The 16,219-nt window shown below is 32.1% G+C and overlaps 2 protein-coding genes and 2 long non-coding RNA genes across 4 annotated transcripts; 3 read left to right on the top strand and 1 right to left on the bottom strand.

The window, feature by feature from the left end:
• The first annotated feature begins 200 nt into the window (after nucleotides 1-200).
• LOC146900579 (protein STRICTOSIDINE SYNTHASE-LIKE 6-like) lies at nucleotides 201-5,783 on the top strand. Its single transcript, XM_085735692.1, has 4 exons — nucleotides 201-546; nucleotides 987-1,294; nucleotides 1,445-1,577; nucleotides 4,761-5,783. Exons 1-4 carry the CDS (start codon nucleotides 208-210, stop codon nucleotides 5,034-5,036), a joined length of 1,056 nt encoding a protein of 351 aa, XP_085591818.1. The 5' UTR covers nucleotides 201-207; the 3' UTR covers nucleotides 5,037-5,783.
• LOC146900580 (uncharacterized) lies at nucleotides 2,064-4,121 on the top strand. The gene is made up of 2 exons (XR_015022827.1): nucleotides 2,064-2,536; nucleotides 3,589-4,121. It is a non-coding gene; the product is annotated as an uncharacterized LOC146900580 (long non-coding RNA).
• A 1,114-nt stretch (nucleotides 5,784-6,897) lies between the features above and the next one.
• On the top strand, nucleotides 6,898-10,474 carry LOC146900578 (protein LATERAL BRANCHING OXIDOREDUCTASE 1-like). The gene is made up of 3 exons (XM_085737688.1): nucleotides 6,898-7,130; nucleotides 7,722-8,052; nucleotides 10,082-10,474. Exons 1-3 carry the CDS (start codon nucleotides 6,898-6,900, stop codon nucleotides 10,316-10,318), a joined length of 801 nt encoding a protein of 266 aa, XP_085593814.1. The 3' UTR covers nucleotides 10,319-10,474.
• A 2,403-nt stretch (nucleotides 10,475-12,877) lies between these two features.
• Nucleotides 12,878-13,613, bottom strand: LOC146900577 (uncharacterized). The gene is made up of 2 exons (XR_015023477.1): nucleotides 13,226-13,613; nucleotides 12,878-13,089 (listed from the first exon to the last, which is right to left on the bottom strand). It is a non-coding gene; the product is annotated as an uncharacterized LOC146900577 (long non-coding RNA).
• Between the last annotated feature and the right edge of the window lie 2,606 nt (nucleotides 13,614-16,219).

The following is a 16,219-nucleotide window of genomic DNA, read 5'->3' as shown; positions in this document are numbered from 1 at the left end:
AAAAATAATAGTAAATATAGCTATTTCACCAGTAAAACTTGTCATAAAAAATCCACTACCTTACTAAAACATTATCATCAAAATCCACAGCAGCTAAAACCTTATCATCAATAGGACAATAATGTTACAATGATTATGTTTTACTTATAAAGCAACGTCTTAGTCCATGAATCATGAAACAACCATCACTAAAACCTTACCAGTAACATGTTAAAGTCAAACTCAAACACAAGAACTCAAACATGCACATGGCTTTTTACAATGTTCTTAGCTTTAATTCACTCGGTTATTGTAACATCAGCAGTTCCTCTCCAGGTTCCTTCCGAGTTCGTTGGAGAGGGACAAGTTTTAGGACCTGAAGAGTTGTTATACGATGCTGCTGCGGGTATCCTTTATACAGGAACTGTAGATGGGTGGATCAAACGAGTTACGGCGAATGAATCGGTTGCTGACTCGGTAGTTGAAGATTGGGTCTACACCGGTGGAAGACCACTTGGTCTGGCTTTTGACTCCAATGGTGAACTCATAGTTGCAGATGCTGATTTGGTAACTACTTTCGATATAAATGTTAGATTTCAATATAGTATTTCTTTATGAGAAAGGAAAGAAACTAAATTATTTCATTTTTAAAGGGATAAAGTTAATTAATAGGGTAGCGCTAACTTGTGCCCTTAGGGCACGTGTTAATAAACCTAAAATAATAAATATTCTCTAAAATTCTGTTAATTCAATTCATTAAAAAGTTAAAGATTAAATATAATGTACACATTTCAATAAATTATTTTTATATTTGACTCATTAACTTGTGTCTTAAGGGCACAAATTAGCATTTCCTTAATATATTGTTTAATAAAAATAATAGGACTTGATGTTTCTCTTAAAAAGAGTCTATATGGAGCTTCAGATGATCGATTACTTCAAACATTAAAGTTTTTAGTGGGAAAATCATGGCTTCTAAGCACTTGCTCATCTAACTAATGATACAGGGACTGCTAAAAATAACAAGGGAAAAGGAGATTGAAGTGCTTGTTAATGAGGTTGATGGCTTAAAATTCAAATTAACAGATGGTGTTGATGTAGCACATGATGGCACTATTTATTTCACCGACGCTTCATACAAATACTCATACAAAGATTATAGCAAAGATATATTAGAAGGAAACCCTAATGGTAGGTTTTTGAGTTATAATCCATCAACAAAAAAGACAACCCTACTAGTCAGTGACCTCTACTTTCCTAATGGAGTTGAAGTCTCACCAGATCAACATTTCGTCGTCTTTTGTGAAACTCCCATGTAAGTTGTTTATTAGCTTTTTTTTTCTAGAATTTTTATTTTCCTTGTCAAAAGTCTAAGAAATATTTTAGAGAGGCTAAAATTAAATATTGGTATATTTAAGGGGATCATTTACTTATCTAACTTTTTATTGTATGGCTTATGTTGTAGAATGAACTGCAAGAAATATTACATACACAGTTCAAAGAAAGGAAGCATAGAAATGTTTTGTGATGACCTCCCTGGCAGCCCTGATAACATTCATTATGTTGGAAATGGGCAATATTTGATTGCAATAGCCTCGGTATCATTCAAGTCATTATTTATTTTTATTACTAAAAATTCATTTATTTTTTAAGGACTGAATATTCATATTAAATTACTCTTAAAAAAAAACGTGACACCTAATTTAGGCTTTTAAAAATTTATTCAAAAGTACATGTTGATTCAACAAACGAGGTTAAAATTATGTGCAGAAAATTCTTGTGGAGATTAAAAAAAACTATAAAAATAAATCGGAGTTAAGCGTCACTTAGAAGGTCTCCTATTTATAGAAATTAAAAACATATTTAATCTTCTTTTTTTTTTGTATATAGTATCCAATCAAATCAATATATATACATGCTCCCATATATTTGTGAAAATATTTAAAAAACTAACCTATAAAAGCGATACCATGCGTGATTTGATTGCATAGAAATTAATTTCTACAACCAAACCATAAATTGCAAGATTTCTAATGAAACAACCATAATTCTAAACAAAATAAATCACGTATATATACGTTCGTATATAGTTGTTAACACCAAAAATGAAATATTTGGTCGAACTCATGATTATGTTTTCGATAAGGCAAATGGGTTATTTCGACATGCTGCAAAGTGCAAAGGGATTTCGACCAATAACAGACAGACTTCGACACACCGCAATTTCGACCAAAGACAATGAGAAATAATTCGAAGTTTCAATTGGAGCGCATGGCGGGAAACAAGGCTGAAGTGCATTGAAGATTATTTCCTAGTGTCTTAGTGCATGAAAGTTATTTTCTAGTGTCTTGTAATTATGCCAAGTGTAGGGCTCTAAGTATAGGAAGTTATTGGTAGTTTTTCATGCAAGGTCTATATATATCAGTTTGTAATAATAACAAAGGGTTGGTTTCTTGATTTCTAAAAACTCTGCAACACCCACGCCATGGGAGCAAACGAGTTCAGGAGTGTATGGATTGATAGATTCCAACCACCCTCTACATTCCTGCAATTTAATGTAATTGTTCTTGTTTTACTTTCCTTTTTCTTTTGCATTTCTTTTCATCTTTATTCTATTTCCTTTTCTTTTTAACATGCTCACTTGAGCAATTTTCTATAATGTTGTCATGAGACAACTTGTTATTACAATATGTTGGAAGCAATTCTGACATTAATGTTCTTAAAAGAATGTATGAAGTGTTGATTGTCTTAAACTGCGAGGCTTGAACGATCCCCCTTTAAAAATACATTTGTTGCCATCGATGGCAAATGAAGTTTACGTTACCAAAAATCGGTGTAAACAAATTGGCACGCTCAGTGGGACCATTTCAAGTTTTGCGCGACCCGACACTTTATATGCATAAACAAATGGTTTTTTAGCCATATTAAAAAAAAAACAATTTGAAGCCATTAAAGGAGGACACCAATTGAATTGGAGAATCTTATTAAAATGGTTTTGAAATGTTTTACAAAGATTGAAACTGAAAAGTTTATGACCATAAAGACGGTTTTGAAACCGTAAATAAAATAGTTTGTGAAAACCATAATCACGTTAAAATGGTCTGAATTTTCTAAAAGGCAAGTATATATGCTCAAATAAAAAATATGGTACTTGGCCATCATTCCAAATTTAATTGAGTGGATATAAAAGATTGTCCTCTGTTACGTGATATTGTTCCATAAAATGGTACTTTTTATGCCCATTAATTGTTAAAATGGTATTGTTACGTGATATTGCCATTAATTGCTAAAAAACTTTCGACCCATTTCATTTGTGTTGGTTATGATTATAAACAATCGAAAGTCTTTTGATTGGTCTAGATACAATTAAAGTCACGTATCCATGAATGTTATATGCACATACTGCCAATTGATCTTTGAATGATTTATTCAAAGTTCATTAAAGCCAATATATATTTTTGAGATCGATTCACATGATAAATCCATTTTGGATTTGTTCGAAGGATTACTAAATTCGAATTTGGCTTGAAGAGATGAAAAATAACTTCTTATGAAGTGGTCGAAGAGGACCATACACATACAATGCTCATTTTTGGTATTATGTTTCAGAATGTTATTCCTCTCATGTCTTTCGAGAAACAACATTCTGGGGGGCCTCTGTTAACACCAAAAATGAAATATTTGGTCGAACTCATGATTATGTTTTCGATAAGGCAAATGGGTTATTTCGACATGCTGCAAAGTGCAAAGGGATTTCGACCAATAACAGACAGACTTCGACACACCGCAATTTCGACCAAAGACAATGAGAAATAATTCGAAGTTTCAATTGGAGCGCATGGCGGGAAACAAGGCTGAAGTGCATTGAAGATTATTTCCTAGTGTCTTAGTGCATGAAAGTTATTTTCTAGTGTCTTGTAATTATGCCAAGTGTAGGGCTCTAAGTATAGGAAGTTATTGGTAGTTTTTCATGCAAGGTCTATATATATCAGTTTGTAATAATAACAAAGGGTTGGTTTCTTGATTTCTAAAAACTCTGCAACACCCACGCCATGGGAGCAAACGGGTTCAGGAGTGTATGGATTGATAGATTCCAACCACCCTCTACATTCCTGCAATTTAATGTAATTGTTCTTGTTTTACTTTCCTTTTTCTTTTGCATTTCTTTTCATCTTTATTCTATTTCCTTTTCTTTTTAACATGCTCACTTGAGCAATTTTCTATAATGTTGTCATGAGACAACTTGTTATTACAATATGTTGGAAGCAATTCTGACATTAATGTTCTTAAAAGAATGTATGAAGTGTTGATTGTCTTAAATTGCGAGGCTTGAACGATCCCCCTTTAAAAATACATTTGTTGCCATCGATGGCAAATGAAGTTTACGTTACCAAAAATCGGTGTAAACAATAGTATACAAAATTTAGCTGATCATATAAATAAGGATAAAGCTACATATAGCGAAAATATTGTCCCGAAACTATCCCGATACCGTACATGTGTACTGTGGCAAGTCTTGCATTTAAATCCAATCACCCATGGATTGTGTGCCATGAAGATCCAATGGTAATGCAACTTTCGCTATGCAGTCGTGAGCATTGTGTTCGCTATATATAGCAACACTCTATAAATAATAACAGTGGAAGATAATATGTTTTATAAATTGATGCTGATGACCAAACATCAATTCTCCTAAGTAAATTCGCAAAACAAAATGCGAGAGTTTTATGTCTTGCTTTCTGATTTTTTTTCTTTTTTGAGTGTGTATATTTTAATGGCAGCTGATAACTCAACGGGATTTATCACTTGGATATCCTTTCCTTCGAAAAAAAGCAACAATGGTTACAAAGTATTTGAGAAGACCAAATAAAGAGACGAATGGAGGAGTTCTTGTTGTGGATTTGGAAGGGAAGTTGACAAATCACTATTATGATCCCCAATTTTTATTGATTACAAGTGCGATCAAAGTGGATAATTATATATACGGTGGGTCCCTTCATTATCCCTTTATATTACGTCTTGATGTGAAGCAGTATCCTGCACTTTCCTCAGCATGAACAACATGGAACATCTCCCCTCCCAATAAGGTTTTGGGTGGTTTTTTTTTAATCCCAAAATCACCCCCTACATGCATCTTTTATTTTTCTCTTTCAATCTAAATAAATGGTTTTTACATGTATCGGTTTTTTCTTTCGTGTTCTTTTGATAATATCTTCGTTTCAATGCGGCGGTGTTTTGTTCGTCGTCTTGGTGCAACATTGTTTGATTTTCCATCTTGGTACAATGTTTGTTTGGTTTTGATTGTGTTTACATCTAAAAATAATTATTATGTTAGTCAACATTGGTAGATAAATGATTAAGATTGAGGCGCGGAACATGGAAGGTTAGGTGAAAGCTAGGACAACCAAGTTAGGAAAAGTTGATTCATTCCCAAGTCTGCTAACTAAGTACGTTTATCTTGAAGATCTTAGACTGATTAAAAACTTAGTAAAACTAGACAATGATGTTTAAAGGCCACGCTCCATGTTTATAGCGTCGCTAACCGCAAAGGGAGGTGAGGAAGGAAGCACGTTCGTGGGAGAACTGCGCACCAAGGTCCTTGTCAACAAATCATGTCACAAAATAGGAAGATGATAGCCGGACGTGGGGTGCCATGAACCCCCCTCAATGGAGGAAAACTAACAGACTACACACAAATTTAGTCATGCAAAGCCTATACATTGTAGGTTACGTCATCTGGCTATAGTAGAAATAGTTTTTTTTATAAATATTTGTTATGTACATTGTAAAAGAGACATACAATCAAACACAAAGCTATCTTTAATGTTTTTATCAATATGCCTTTATCTTGCATTTTTAAGTATTTCATAGCAGCAATGATAGGTTGACACCTTTAATGTGTACACCCCTTTGTACCGTTATGGAAAATTTAAGTTAACCAAATATATGGTCTGTGTGACCACATTTTTTTTAGTTGCGTGACCACTATTTATTTGGTTAACTAAGTGGAAAAATAGTGGTCATGCGCATTTTAGTTGCGTGACCACATTTTTTAACTTCTAAATTCTGCAAAAATAGTGGTCACGCAACTGAAAAAATGTGGTCACACATACCATATATTTGGTTAACTGAAATTTTTCAGAGTGGTACAAAAGGGTGTACACGTCAAGGGTGTCAACCTATCTTTATTCGTATAGAAGCAACAAACCCAAACAATCATACTTAAGGCTATACTAGAGCAGTTAAGGAACTCACAATTGAGAAACAAAGTTTTCTTTCTAAGCGTTGATTGCTTGAAGAAAAAGGAATCGCAGTTGATTACTTCAGCCGACACGTCATCTAAATTCTTGCTCCATCAACAAATTCTTAAATAAACTTTAACGAATTACAGATTCAAACAATAATTGTAGACATTAATATTATGTTCACTTAGATTTTTTTCATTATATGCTATTAACTTGGTGAGTTTATTCGCATAATCATCCATTTCGTTTTAGTGATATTTAAATTTATGTTTGTTTCTTTTTGGTGTAAACCGTGTATCCTCCGCGCGTGCAACTGCGGAGACTAATCACTTGAGCACTGTGGGACCCAAATGGACGTCAAGTTCTCCCTAAGAGTTTTAACACTGCTGCATGCCTAAGGCTGGATTCGAACTCTGGACATTGGTTAAGCTAAAAGAGACATGTGTCATCTCATCTAAGCGCTCGTGGGTAAATTTGTGTTTGTTTCTGATATCCTCTCCCAATTTGAGTCAATAAAGTAAAAAAATATATACATATATGAATTAATGCATTTGAAGCTCTTAATCGATCTCTCTCATTAATCTTCAAAATATATACTTTTATTTTAGTTATGTATTCCTCCTTAGCTCCAAAATTATTCGCAACTGTTTTCCGCTATTCAGGTTATAAAGGGATGACAAGCGCGCTTCTTGACAAAGTGAGGGAAGTTTCAAAGCAATTCTTTGAACTACCAAATGAAGAAAAGCAAAAATATGAAAGGGAACCAAACAATGTTGAAGGATATGGTAATGATATAACATTTTCAGAAAATCAAAGGCTTGATTGGTGTGACAGATTATATTTAAAGGTACATCCTGAAGATCAAAGGAATTTTAAACTTTGGCCCCAAAACCCCAATGATTTCAGGTATAAATTCTTATCCCCACTAAGTTCTCAATTGATAAAATTGTTTTCCTTGAATTTTTCATTATGCTGTAATGTGTATTTATACAATGATATCGTTTTGATCCTTAAGTATCTCTTGGCATGAAGTAACTAATACTTGTTTTTTTGGTACATGAAGTAATTAATACTTTAATATAGATCCACATTTTGTGGTATGGGGGGTATTTTTATACTTTAAGCGTAAACTATTTAGATTTAAATATATTTTTAGTCTCTATAGAACTTTACCTTGTAGCTGTAAAGTATAGAATTCAAATCTCATTGTGTATGTTGTAAAATGGCCGTGTCATTTTAATTAATAAAAAAATTCTTCCCCCATATTTTTTGAAGTATGTACTATTTTTTGTTTTTAGTCTAAATAAAAAATATTTTATTTTTAGTCTTTTGTAAATATACAACTTCTTATTTATGATTTTTTACCTTTTTCTAATTCTACGTTCAAACTCAAAGAAATTTAAAAGGAGATTGTAAACCATCACAATGACACAATTATTTGCTCTATTAATATGTAAATGGACAATATATGTTATGTCGGCGGATTTTTAAATGCAGGAATACTATACAACAATATAGTGAATGTGTATGGCAGTTATATGAAGAAATTTTAAGGGCCATGGCGAAGTCACTGAACTTGGAAGAGGATTGTTTCTTGAAGGAATGTGGAGAGAGAGCTGCAATGTTTATGAGAACCAATTACTACCCTCCATGTCCTATGGCTGATCATGTTATGGGTGTGAAGCCACATTCTGATGGATCTTCTATAACTTTTTTACTGCAAGATAAAAAGGTAGAAGGCCTCCAAGTCCTCAAAGATAATCACTGGTTTAAAGTTCCAATAATCCATGATGCCCTTGTGATGATTAATGTTGGTGATCAAATAGAGGTACTTAATAACTTTCGTTATGTTTTGAAGTATTATTCCGGTCTTAAATATAAATAAAAAAATTAGTTTTTTTTTTCGACAGAAAAAAAAAATTAGTTAAAATTGTATGCGTCTTGTTAACAAGCATCCACATGACATTTTTTAGGCATTTTAAAATAAACAATGAGTTAGATGTTTCAATTATCAATCAATTGAATACACGCATTTTTAGAAATGATTCAAGAGCGCTCCGGGACACTTAGAGCATCTCCATTCATGTCATTCTATTTGGTTGCTTAAATAGACCTTATATAATTTTTTATATTATTTTGCAATTTTTAACTCTAAACAACTCATCTACTTTTTTTAAATATCAATATCACCCATCAAAAAAATTTAAATTACGTTTCACTAACCATATGATATATTATTTTAAAGAGTAAATTACACTCCCCTCCCCTCAAAGATGCTTGAATTACACTCCCCTCCCCTCAAAGATGCTTGAATTACACTCTCCTCCCCTCTTATGTTAAAATATACACTCCCCTCCCCTCATATTCAAAACATATTTATTAAAAAACATTTCACTCCCCTCCCCTAAGAGAAGTTTGAATTACATTCCCCTCCCCTCTTATGTTAAAATATACAATTTACTCCCTTAATTTTTTTTATTTCTAATAATCTAGCAAAAAAAATAAAATTTAACACACTTCGAAAAAAATAGTATTACGGATCTATTTTAATATAATAAAATATTGAATACATATTTTTCATTATTTTTTATTCACAATTTCATTAACATGTAGTTTTAGACCCTATTATAAAATATGAAACAATCCAAAATAAAATTAAAATATATGAAAAATTATTAAAGACTATAAAACATGGTTATTTAAAAGTTAATTTTATACTCATAAATATAAAATCAATAGAAAATATTTAAATTTAATTATCATTAAAATTTAAATTATAAAAGAATGAATTAATTTTTCTTAAATGGTGGTTCAAAATTAATATATATCATAAAAATATTTATTTATGTTAAAATATATTAAAGCGTAGTGCATATTTGATTATCAACGGAGAGGGTTGCAATTCAAGCATCTTATAAGGGAGGGGAGTATAAATTTTACTTTTCAAGGGCAGTGTATGTTTTAACATAAAAGGGAGTGTAGTGTAATTCAAGCATCTTGGGGGGGGGGGGGGGCGTAATTTACTCTATTTTAAATCTAAGTTTTTTTTTTTTTGTCAAGCAGCCTAGCGGCTAGAATTCACCTTTTCCAAGGAGAATAAGTGGCGTGTTCGGGGTTCTAACCCCGACCCCTGCATATAATAATGCATGTCCCTGCCAAGAGACTCAATCCTAAGAGTGTTTCCCAAGGTGAATCAACCCTCAAACCCTAGTGTTTGTTCCAAAGAGACAAACTCTATACAAACCCTAGCTTTGTTGTTGCCTTTCTAAACCCTTGTTTCAGCCCCCTCTATCTCAAGGTTTACACTGATACAATGCCTATATTTATAGTAAAATTAACTCCCATAAAATTGGAACAAATCTGGCCCATAAAAATACGTTTCTGAAAAATACTGCACGCAAAATCGGGCGCCGATTTTTCCAGAACAGGAAGCCTCCCAAAGGCAGCCAAAATCGGGCCTCGAACTCCACAAATCAAGCACCGATTTTGGGTCTTCCAGCAAACATGATTTTGCACTCCAAACTCTAATTTTGAGTCACTTCTACAACATTATTCTTACACCCACTAATTAAACTTTTTGGGTCCATCCTTAATTATATACGTAAGAGTTGGAGTTTTTACCTTGAATTTTTCATTTATTCATCTAAAAAGTGAAATTCTAACCATTAAACTTCTTAATAAAATAAATAAATAATAATGTAAGTATGTTCCTTTTTTTTTGGAAATGATATAAGCATGTTACTTGTACATAGCAAATAGAGAGCTTGAATATAGATTTACCAGTTACTACAGCACCAAAGTCTCTCCATAGAGAAAGAGGACTAACACAACCTGTTTAAATTGAATGTGATACACAGATAATGAGCAATGGAATTTTTCAGAGTCCAATACACAGAGCAGTGGTAAATCCAGAAAAGGAAAGGCTCACGGTAGCTATGTTCTGCCGCCCAGATTTAGAGAAAGAGATTAAACCGGTTGACAAATTAGTGAACGAGTCAAAACCAATATTATACAAACCGGTAAAAGATTATTCTAAGAAGTTTTTCCAGTACTACCAACAAGGGAAAAGGCCAATTGAAGCTTTCAAAATCTAATCAAATGCTTCTTGGAATTTTGTGGGAAGAGAATGCAAACAAAATAAAATGTGTGTTGTGAAAATTCTAAGTTGTGGCTGGCTGCAATTATAATGAAATAGATGATTATTTGTACTTGATTATTTCCTTTCAATTACACACTTTAGTTAATAACAATTTCATCACCCTCAATTTTATATCTTATAGTTAGCATTTATAATATTGATAAATACACCAATACTTTTTTTGAGGAAAAATACACCAATACTTGACAATGACATTTAAATTCATTTTTCTTTCTCTTTCACTTATACAATTTTATTAATATATGTGAAATGATCAAATTACTCAATTATTTTGTGAATGAGAGAATACCTTTTGGTTTCCTTTATTTTCCTAAAACTAAAATAAAAATTCCTTTATTTATTTTTAAGAAAATGCTAATGAGTGCCCTAAGGGCACTATTTAAGGGTCTAAAACAGTAAGTTAATGATTTTATAACTTTAGAACTAGTGTATTGAATGCATTGAAAATTAACGTGACTTTTTAGTAAATAATTTCCTTAATTGGGAATCCTTAAATAGTGCCCTTAGAGCATTCATTAGCTAGACCCTGAAGGCGAGAAAAACACAAGAATGGGGGTGTGGGGGGAATTGTGTTGACTTTTTCTAAAAAAATTCAAGGGTTTCACTAGTCAAAGTCTGAGGAGAGTTCAATTCAAAATCTGAGTGCAGCGGATAGAATCAAACACAAAGATGAGAGAGAGAGAGAGAGAGAGATCAGAGGGAGAGAGAGAGAGAGAGAGAGAGAGAGAGAGAGAGAGAGAACAATTATACTTGTTCCTCCTACAATCCAGGAGTAGTCCAGTCCCGTTGCACTTCCAAGGGATTTTCTATGCTCATGCACACAAGCAAGAGACTTACAAACGTTCAATCACAACTAAAAGAGACTTCTAAGAGTTTTCTTACACTTGATATACAATCAAAGGTGTCAACAATTACAAAACAGTTCAGAGTCTGGTCTTCACTAACTTTTGAGTGACTTCCATTCTCCTGATCCAAAGTGTTGACTTCTGGTTGGCCTTACTTCAGATCTTCTATCAAGTCTTTTAGATTCTCTTGTGCTTCTGATGCTCTTATACATGTTCGGATCTTGTTAAATTTTAGTTTATGATCCTACATACTTGAACATATATTAGCATATCCAATTGTTCTTTTAGTACTTTGTTATCATCAAAACTTTAAAAGCATTGTACAAAACCAATTTTTTTCCAACATACCCATAGTTTTATTATTATATTTTGAAAAATAATCATGTAAAATTCAAAATGAACATCTTACGTAAGACAGACCTCTAAAAAATTGTTTTTTTATGATTTGGAAATCAAAAAAACAAACAAACAGAAAATCAAACTAATAATAATAATAATTTAGAACTTTAAAAAGGGGAGTGTGTGTTGACTATTTTTCTACTCAAACCCCAAAGGTGAACTTCTCAGGATTCAACCGCATGTTGAACTTTCATAAATCATAAAACAAAGAAACATTACAAGAAAACTATAAAATCTCCAACACAAATAATAGATCTCAACCCAATCGGTGATGGAGTGACATAAACACAAAGCTTCCATTATGACTTTCTAGGAGGGAGTTTGGAGATCCTTTCTCTAATTTTGGTTGAAATAAAATCTTATCAATCAAATAATTGTTTATAATCGTGGAAAAGGTAAATCATTTAAAGTAAAACTAGAAGCCCAATTGTGTGTCCTCGTGAGCTTAGCTCACTTGTTATGGACAATGCATAAAAATATGCAAGGTCTGGGGTTCAAACCCTGACCACCACAAAAAAAGAAGTCCGATTGTAAATTTGCATTGTATGTTTACAATGTAAAAAGACCTTTGAAAAAGCTTAGCAAGAGTTTAGAATTTTACAGCATATAATTATAAAATTCTAAGCCTTAGACTCTTGACACGATCTGATCCTGACTCGACACATTGAATGGATGACAAGTAGCTTACTCCGCAGTCATCTAGTGTAGATTGACACCTAAAAGAAAAATTAATAACATAGGATAGGATGAGGTTTACTATCTCCCTAGTCGAGATACCCGTGCTACTGCACGGGTAGCGCGGCTTCGCGCGTCGTAGCGCGGGTGCTCTGGGAATAGTGATTTTTTTATCCATAGTGAAAATATCTGAAGTATTTTAAGCATAATATATATATATATATATATATATATATATATATATATATATATATATATATACTTACTCCCTCCGTTTTTAAATATAAGCAAAAATCACTTTTTAGATTCATTCATTTAATGATGTTTGTGGTTCATAATATGGACCACATACAAAAAAATCAACTTTCCAATAATCATTTAAGCATAAAGAAAATAAAAAAAATCAACTTTCCAATCACACTTCCTAAAAATCAAACTCTAAAAGCATCTTAGACTCGTAGCTTGTTGTAATCCTATTTGTTTTAGTTAAGAATAAAATCAAACACCTAGCATGCATTATTTGTTACAACAAAAAACAAAAAACAAAAAAATTGTTGATAAACATACAATGCAAATCATCCAAAAATCACTTAATTTCATATCCTTCAAGCAAAAAAAAAACATAAAAAAACCAGCAGTCCAATATGTATTGTTTAATTTTTATACACAAAACTCATCAATAACAACTTACTAAATTGTAGCAAAATAACAATTTCTCCTTGATCTTCTTCATCTATACCTTAACATGGACTCACAACTGTCCAACACCTCCAATGCAAGCTTTTCCCTATCAAAATAAAATTAAATAACTAATTTTCACAAAAAAAAAAGATCCCATCTTTGAATCAAAAACAAAGGTCAGACGAAATCCAAATATACAATGAAAAATGTAACACACAACAACAGCAGCAAAAACAACATACCATCTTTGAATCATGAAGTTACGATTTTTGTTTCCACTTTAAAGTTTGTCATTTTTCCAAAGAAAAGCTCTGATCTTGTGACTCTGTCACCATTTCTGAAAAAGTTAAAAAAAAAAAGTAAAAAGGCAAGATAAAATAAAGTTGTAAAGATTTTTTTTTGGTTGATACACAACTTTTTTGGGATAGAGATGAAGAAGATGTGAAAAAAAAAAAAAAAAAAGAAGAAGATCAGTGAAATGAAAAGTTAGGAAAGAAAGAGTATGAATAGAGAGAGAAGGAGAAAAAGTAGGAGAAAAGAGAGAAAATAGGAGAGTGATAGAGAGAGAATCTATGAGTGAGAAAAAGAGAATCTTGAAGTTCAATACATTTAGATTTGAATTTTGAAAGTGTAGGAAATCTTTAGATCTTAAAAAATCTAAAAAGTGAATAAAGTAAAAATATAATATAATAAGTTAAAGTTATTAAGAAGTTGCCATGTGTTCAAATTCTGTACAAAATTATCAAAATAGCCTTGAGTTGTGAGTAATAAAAAAAGTTGGGATAGGGGCAGTTAGATAATTTTGGTAGCAATTTGTTTTCTTATTATGTTAGGAGATAGATTAAGTTTCTAAACAGAAAACATCATCCTTGCCTTTGGGTGAGGATATCGATAAAACCTTATTTGATCCAAACTTACCATACTCATGGGAGAATAGTGTAATATTTGAATGGAAAATGCTAGTTATCCCGATAGAATACATAGAGACAATTCCACGAATGGTTTTTTACACTAAATATAATTATCTTAATTGCATCAAGGAAAATGCTAGATATCAAGAATGGATTTTCTTGATGGATTCAAGAATGACATGGCAGAATAATCACCCTTAGATTTCAATCTTATTTATTAAAGTTTCATAAAAAAAAAATACATAACACCCACCACCCCATGATTTCCGACCAGACTGAGATTTTATTGGCTAACATTAATTTCGGGACAATTTCTTGATAAAATCTTTCTTGATATCTAGCATTGCTCTTGCATCAACACCCTCCCATGTTTCCGCCAAAACATCATTACCTGGCTATAAGCATGTTGTCGTGTTGCTTTCGGGAAAATTCTCTCGCTATCAACAATAGTACGTAATATAACTCCAGTCTTGTAAACATTAGTCTTATTTATATCGGATAAGTCATAATAGTCTTAATTCAACTAAGTCTTTATCCGTGGATAGATTAAGAACTTAGGTGTAACAAACAATCGATCATAAATACCCTAACGGATATCGTGTTAGCCTTCCATGTCGATAAACAACCATTTGGTCATAAAAACCTAACAGATATCGTCGGCATCCTACCATGATGATATTGAAGTGTGGATATTATGGGCATAATTAAGTCCAAAAATTGGTACCCCACTTCCATGTGTCATACCAGTTTCTTCCTGACAATTCACGTAGCTAAGATGAATTTCAAGTTATCTCACTATTATTATATCAATTCCTTAGTCAAGAATTTAACATTACAGTTTCATAACAATCGAGTAAGATTCAATATAAAATAGGATCTAATTCACTTGATTAAGTATTCTATAAAGTATTCATGAACTACCAGGTTAATCTTGGTAATAAATCATGATTTAATTAGGTCTAAGTACTAGGACTTTGGGGTGATTTAGATTGAAAGAATTGACTAATTAATAAATCATTATGCAGTTTATGTGAACCTATTTTGCTTGTTAACAATCTAAGTTAGGTCATTGTTCCTCCCAAAAAAAAATATATAGGTCATTGTTCCCTCAAAAGAGAATATTAACAAATGTATTAAACAGAAGATTGGATGGAATCAAGAGAAAGAAGGAGTAGGAATAGGGATTTGAAATTGATAGAGGATAATTTAGATTCGGATTCTAGGGATTTAGAAAGAACTCACATACGTGTTTCTATCGTTTTAGTCCTTGGCTAACTGATTTTGGAGTCGGTTTGGTTTTTTTTTAAGTTAGGGACAAAGTTTCACAGCGAGTTAACAAGTATTCTAAAGACATTTGTTTAGAAGTTTAAATGGGGAATTTTATATTGAAAATGATGTATTCAACACATTAAAACTTTAAAAAGTATCCTTCAAAAAAAACTTTAAAAAGTAAATTTTTTTTAGGGAAAATTACCCTGACCTCCCCAGAGGTTTTGTTAAATGTCACATACCTCCCATGTAGTTTCAAAAAATACATAATCTCCCCTCAACTTAACCCTGTTAACCATCTGTTGAGTTGAGGAAAAAACTTATCAAAATAGGGATACTATGAATTACCAATTAACCCTGTACAACCATTTAATTTTAACAACATCAATCTAAATTCTTTAGCGAATCGATACAAGCAGTTTTGCTGTGGCAGTGTGTTCATGTAGATAAATTTCTCTTGGGAGAGTCGCTCACTCTTGGGTTCTGATCCGAAAGTTGATTTCAGAAAAATCTAACATGAGCTAATTTTGTGTGTATGTTAAGGAAAACTTAAAAGAGAAAAGGTTAAACTACAGTTTTGGCCCCCTAAGTTTGTCAATGTTGCGATTTTGGCCCCCTAATAAAAAAATGACAATTTTGGTCCCCTAAGATTTAGCCCCTTTGCAATATTGACCTTTTGATCAATTTTGACCAAGTCAACGCCTAAGTGGCATGCCATGTGTGTAATTACTAAATTAAAAAAATAAAAAAATCTACATAATCATTTTTGAAATAAAATAAATTAAAAAAAATAGAAAAGGAAAAAGAAAAAGAAAAAAAACGTGAATTATCCAATTAACAGTAACAGTAGCTTTACTTGAATTTCCTATATCCAATTCAACATTCTTTTCCTTAATTCCTTCTTTGTTTCCGGTGTACGAATTTCTAAGCATATCTTTCATCAAATCAAAAGCAGGTTCAACTTTCATCTTCTTCAGAGGATGATTCAACCCTCGTGTTCATCCTCTTTTCAATGTGACGAGCTTCCAATCTTTGCAATTTTTCTTCAGATTCATC

This window comes from Medicago sativa, chromosome 8, assembly GCF_051527215.1.
Source record: "Medicago sativa cultivar Bolivia chromosome 8, Bolivia_mono, whole genome shotgun sequence".
Taxonomy (NCBI): domain Eukaryota; kingdom Viridiplantae; phylum Streptophyta; class Magnoliopsida; order Fabales; family Fabaceae; genus Medicago; species Medicago sativa.
This window is presented reverse-complemented; position numbering and strand designations above follow the sequence as displayed.